Source organism: Aphidius gifuensis, linkage group LG1 (genome assembly GCF_014905175.1).
Source record: "Aphidius gifuensis isolate YNYX2018 linkage group LG1, ASM1490517v1, whole genome shotgun sequence".
NCBI classification, from domain to species: domain Eukaryota; kingdom Metazoa; phylum Arthropoda; class Insecta; order Hymenoptera; family Braconidae; genus Aphidius; species Aphidius gifuensis.
In genome coordinates this window covers 28,160,223-28,166,360 of record NC_057788.1, presented here as the reverse complement: position 1 = coordinate 28,166,360, position 6,138 = coordinate 28,160,223, and the positions used below count along the sequence as shown (strand labels likewise).

Here is a 6,138-nt window from a genome sequence, read left to right as displayed (position 1 = left end):
TGCATATTTAAAAAAAATAATTTACGAAACTTAAATTTTACAACGTTTAAGTGTACCAGCACACTTGAAATTATTTAAATATATATTTTTGTTTTTGTTGCTTAAAAGAAAAATAACAACAAAAAAAAATTAATTATGAGAAAAAAAAAGGAAAAAAAAAAACAAATTAACATATCTACTTGTTCAATTACTATCGTCATGATTAATTATTAATTTTATTAATTGTTCTAATTGAAAGAAAAAAAAATTGAATTATTATTTTAATATTTTTCAAGATGAATCAACTTGAAATAATTATTTCTTCAAGACATTGTAGAAAGTAAAATTGTATTTTTGTATTAATTCAATAGTAATGAAAACCACACTATGGAAATACAATGTTTATGTACATTTGTTGTAAGAATTTAATTTTTTTTATGATTAATTAAATAGAACGGAATGCACTTGATACATTGAAGAAAAAAAAAAAAAAATTATACAAGTTGAATAACAATGCAAACAACAATGACTTTGGCAAGGCTTTGTTTAAACATTTTTTTTCTTCTTTACAATTTATGCATTTCGAAAATTAAATTTACTTTATTCATTGAATAAAATAAAATATAATTTTAAAATACAAAACAAACAAAAAAAAGAAAAAATAATTATACCAATTGCACTTAATTCATGTAAATCAATACAGCTGTAAAATTATATCTCAGCTTTAATTATTAATTATTAATTTTATTAAATGTTTATTACTCTTTTTTATCTTGCAATTTGTTAATAATTTTTTCACCAATTTTCTGTTATTATATGTGTATTCTGTCGATTAATATAAAACAAAAAAAAAATTATTTCTAACAATTATTATTATTAAAAATGTACTCCAACTTCAATGTTTGTTTTTTTTTTTTTAAATTTATTAACAAAAAAAAAAAAAAAAATATTAATCTAATTCCATTTTGGTGGATGTTATTTATTATACAAGAAATTTAACTTTCAGCCAGATCCACAATTATTGGCTCTCTTCAATCACAATCAATCACACCATCCCGGTTTTTCATTTTTTTTTTTTTTTTTTTGTATTTTTCAATTTTTTTATTTAATAAATAAATGTGAGCAGCTGATATTTCACCCGCCATTTGTCGTTTAATATTATACATTATTTTAAATTTTTTATATTTTCATTTATTTGCAGGTTCGTATCATTGTGTGATAAATAATCGTCATGCCAGTGCACTACTTGACGTTGTCAAACTCATACTCTCGATAATCATATTTTAGTTGAGAAAAAAAAATATATATATATCTTGGTAATTATAATAGTCAACGCAAGCGTGACCACACACATCTTAAAGAAAAAAAAAAATCATAAAAAAAAAAAGACATACTATCTCAGTCATCATTTTCTCTCGTTCTTAATATTTTTAAAATCATGAAAATGTTAAATGAATAAGGTCACGCAACCATTTTTAATTACAGACCAAAATAATTAATAATAATAATAATAATAAACTAATGTGAAAATGTAAAAAATGCATGTTAATAAATGATTTAGATTACTGGTTTCAGTATAATACATTTTCAAACTCAGCATTGATAAAATATGATAAATGATTTTCAATGCTGATTGAGTAATAAAATAAATTTCAAATAAAAAAGGCAAGAAAATAATAAACTAATGAATTAATTTTAATGGCGCCTAATATTTTATTTGTTTATTTGAAAAAAAAACAAATTAAATTAACTATTAAATATTAATAAAAAAAAAGAAAAAAAAATAATAAACAAAGATATTCACATTCTAATCACACGTAGTAACATTCATTCAATGAAATATTATTTTCATTATTAAATTGCGATTCAATAACTTATCACCATTGATATCTACAAGTTCAAACACTTGACTGTTTTCACGGCAGCCTTTTTATAGCAATCAAAAAAAGAAATAATAATTATTATTATATGCTTAATTCAGTATTTTTAGTTTTATCTAAAATTAATGTTTGTGTTTGCGTACGAAATCATTATTACATTTACGTTGTTGGACTTACACTTGATTTGTTTTTTTTTTTTTTTTTTGTTTTTAAAAAGTCTTAATTGTAAGCACATGTCAACTATTTCGTTTTTCTGCACATGTTTGTTTGTTTTTTTTTTTTTTTACATAATTTATATTGCATTACTAGCCGTCTTCTTTTGGCGGCGTATACCAACCTGTAAATGAAAAATATAAAATGATTATAATAAAAAATAAACTAATTAACCGTTTAAAAAGTAAAAAAAATATACTTGCCATTTTTTTCATGTATTTGAACTAGAGATTTAAAGGATTGTTGTGCACGTGCCAAGCTATATTGACCTTGTTGTCCACCACAAACTTTACTGGTACCACTTGCACCCTGAAATTGTATACGTGCTTTTCCTTTAACCAGTGTTGCTGATATTTGCATTATCACTGCTTCGACAGTATAAGCTGAACTCCAGCCTTGTTTTGTTAATAATTCCATGCATATTGCTCCTCCAACAAGTACATAACCACCAGAAATTATTGGATGTACAACTCGTACAAAAGGTGGCTCAAATGGATATGTTTCCTAAAATTTTAAATATATTTTTTTTTCATCAATATTAACTCTAAATGTTATCAATCAATACAAGTATTTAAAAATAATATTTAATACCTTAAATATCATGTTAAGTTGTATGCAATCTTTTCCTTCTTTTTCTTTGAGTAAAGCAAGATCCTTGTGAAGAGGTGAATCAGGATCAACACATAATAATTTGATGTTCCATTCGTAGAGACTGTCACTAACTAACTCTACAGTATACATTCCTAAAAGATCAAACGATTCATAATATTATTTATTGAGTTATTTATTTTCTTAATAATAACATACCTTTTTTAAAACTATCACTTCTGTATATGTCACGCAATTCTTTCATGAGCCTGTCTGTTGCTTGTACACTACCAGACACTGAACCTCTTAAATAATCTTGTCTTTGATTTTGTCTCAACCTTTCTAATGTTGCTAAATGTTCCAGGTCCATATCATCAGCCTATCATCATAAAAAATTAAATTTAACATAAGCAGCTTATGATATTACATGAAAAAAATAGTTGAAATAAAATTTACCTTGCTTTTTGCATTAGCTTCACCCTCATCCATATCTAAATGTAAATCTTCTTCTGATTCACTCTCTTCATCTTCCTCAATATCTTCAGTATCTTCAGCTTCCATTCTTTGTGCTACAACAACATTATTACCACCCAAACGTAATGGATCTGGTGCTGTTATTAGCCTTTCTATATCTGGTGGTTCTGGTAATGAATGAAGACGACATAATTCTTTTAATAATATTCCAACTTGAATTATAACATGATTATCACGTCCTGTTGTATTGCTCAATATTTGTACAGCATTTGTAACACTTGTTTCTTCGGATTCAGCAAACCATACTGGTGGTGTTGAAGGATAAGTTTCCTAAAAATAAATTCATCACACATTTATCAATTTAATCCAATAACAAATCAATGAAAAAAAAATCCTACAAAGACAATAGTCTGATTGAATTTTCTCTCACGTGTTGACTGTCTGTCACATTATGCTAGTGTTTGAAAAAAAAATAAAAACAAAACTTTTTTTAATTACTAAAAGATACTTTAGCTTGTCAAGAATAAAAAAAATAATACTTGATGATTTTATTTTGTTATTAAATTAGAAATAAAAGTTGAAGCTTTCTTGTAGAAATATATATAGTATATTAATAGACATATATATTTATATGTGTTCCATATGCAAAAGTTAGGAGATATGTGAATAGTTGGATTGGGAAATTGAAAAATGATATACGCTACTGGCAGACCTTTGTCTACATTCTTTTTCAACAGCAGGTAGGAAGGTGGTCACGAATAATATGCAGAGGGTATTGTGCCTGTGCCTTACCCTCGACAAAACGCATTGACCTCTACCCTCCTTTTTTTCTCTCTCTCACTCTTTCTCTTGCGTTTTTTTTTTTTTTTTATTCTTTCTCTCCTTGTCTCTCACGCTCTTTTTTGTCGGCTATACATTGATTCTCATAAAAAACACATAAAAAAAAAGACCATTTTAAGCCAAGTGTCAAAAATGAAAAAAAAAAAAAAAAAAATTATTAACAATGATATTTGCAATAACTGAGTTTGTTTTCTTTTAATGATTTTTTTTTTTTTTTTTGTTGTTTAATATTCACAAATACACTTGAATTTTAAACAACAGCTTAAATGTTATTGTTTCTTTGTCCTACGCATTGAGACATTTTCAGAGTGTGAGAGAGACAAACACACACACACATACACACACGCACACAAAGGGAAAAAGATAAAAATATTGATGAAAATATATTGGAAAATGGTTTAATTATTAAGCTGATATATGTTAATTAATATAATGTAATTATAAATAACAGTACTTACTGTAATGTTAGCGTGAATTTCATATTTCTTTCCATTTTTACCAATGAATCTGCAGCTGAGTTCGTCGACACTCGCAGACATTATCTGAAAACGTTCATGACTTTTTGGAAATAGTGCCTCGAGAGTTTTTATCTCTTGTTTGAGTGTATTCAAACAAGCCATTTGTTTAAAACACCACACGTTAATTAAATCCGTTTATTTTGGCTTATTATTATGCCAAAATATTAATGTTTTAATAAAGTTTTATACACAATTTTACTCAATGTTAACCTGACAAAATGGCGGTGGCTACTGAACAATCGGTATCACTCGTATTTATTCGTCAAATGTCGTGATAAACAATTATTAATATACTCTCATTTTCAAAGATGGCGTTACTGTGGGTTTTTATCAGGCGTGGGGGTTGGAAAAAAAAGAGGGGGTAGAAGAAACCTGTCGTTGTGCTCTCTCTCTTTTTTTTGCTAAAATTTAAATGCCAAATTTCAATTTTAATTTTATCAATAATTAATAACAATTAACAATTAAATTAATAAATGGATTTTCAAATAATTTAAATAAATAAATCAATAAACTTTTCTTTTTTTTTTTTTTTGTCATATCATGAATTTTATTTGAAATATCTATTATCTCTAGGTAATTTAAATAGGCTATATTTACAAAATGATAGTATGATAAATTATAGTACACGCATTATCATAACAATTGTTGTTGTTTTTTTTTTTTTCCGTCTTTGACAAATAAATGCACTAATAAATATACTTATTTTTTTTTTTTTTTAACTGAAGTCTTACAGAGATCTTTTCATTCTGTAGATTAATTGTCTTGATTTTCTTTTTTTTTTTTTTGCTTTTCCTGTAGGTATATTTTGTATTTATTTAAATAATTAATTTTATTTATTTTTTTTTTTTTTTGTAATATTTTTTTTTCTTTATGTTTCTCTTATATACACTCGTGCTTGTTTTAGCATTTAAAAAAAAAAATCAGTCAGTTAATTGAATGACCAATAGAAGAAAAAATTCAGTAGAACAATATATTTAGCTAATGATGATGATGATAATTATAATAAAAATAATAAAAATAGTTTAACTTAATAATAATTTTTTGTGTTGTTTGTTATTGTTTTTATCATACTTTTTTCTCATTTAAATTGATGTTATTTGTGGTGGTTTTATTTGTTATTTAATCATCATTTCTTTTCAGATTCAGTTTAGTCAAAGTGGAGGCTTAAATAAAAAAATTAATGAAAAAAAAAAAAAAATGAAAATGAATTTATAAACTATTCATTAAATAATAAACGTTGAAAAACAAAAAAATAATAATGTTATAATTAGACTTATTGTCTACTCAATGGCAATAAAAAAATTCAAATGAAAATATTACCAAATACATTTTATAAATAATAAAATAACATTTAATTTTTAATTTTTTTGTTCAAGTAATTTTTCTTTCTTCAATATATAGTATTTTAATTATAAAAATTTACGATGGAGAATGTTTTTTTGTTGACATTCTCATTATGTACACTTGTTTTTTTTTTTTTATTATTTATCAATTTTTTCAATTTTTTTTTTTTCGCAAAAGAACTTTTGCATTTTAATTTGTTTTTAGATTTTTTTTTTTATTTTTACCGTATTTTTAATGGGCATATAAATCTTTTGAAAACAATTCAACATTTTAGCTGTATAATATTATCCAGTTATCATGGA

The 6,138-nt window shown here is 24.5% G+C and overlaps 1 protein-coding gene across 1 annotated transcript; it reads right to left on the bottom strand.

The window, feature by feature from the left end:
• Window positions 1-1,032: 1,032 nt before the first annotated feature.
• LOC122860031 (ubiquitin-conjugating enzyme E2 Q2) lies at window positions 1,033-4,730 on the bottom strand. The gene is made up of 6 exons (XM_044163675.1): window positions 4,433-4,730; window positions 3,117-3,464; window positions 2,880-3,039; window positions 2,664-2,815; window positions 2,276-2,576; window positions 1,033-2,196 (listed from the first exon to the last, which is right to left on the bottom strand). The coding sequence occupies exons 1-6, from the start codon at window positions 4,592-4,594 to the stop codon at window positions 2,165-2,167; spliced, it is 1,155 nt and encodes a 384-aa protein (XP_044019610.1). The 5' UTR covers window positions 4,595-4,730; the 3' UTR covers window positions 1,033-2,164.
• Window positions 4,731-6,138: the final 1,408 nt, after the last annotated feature.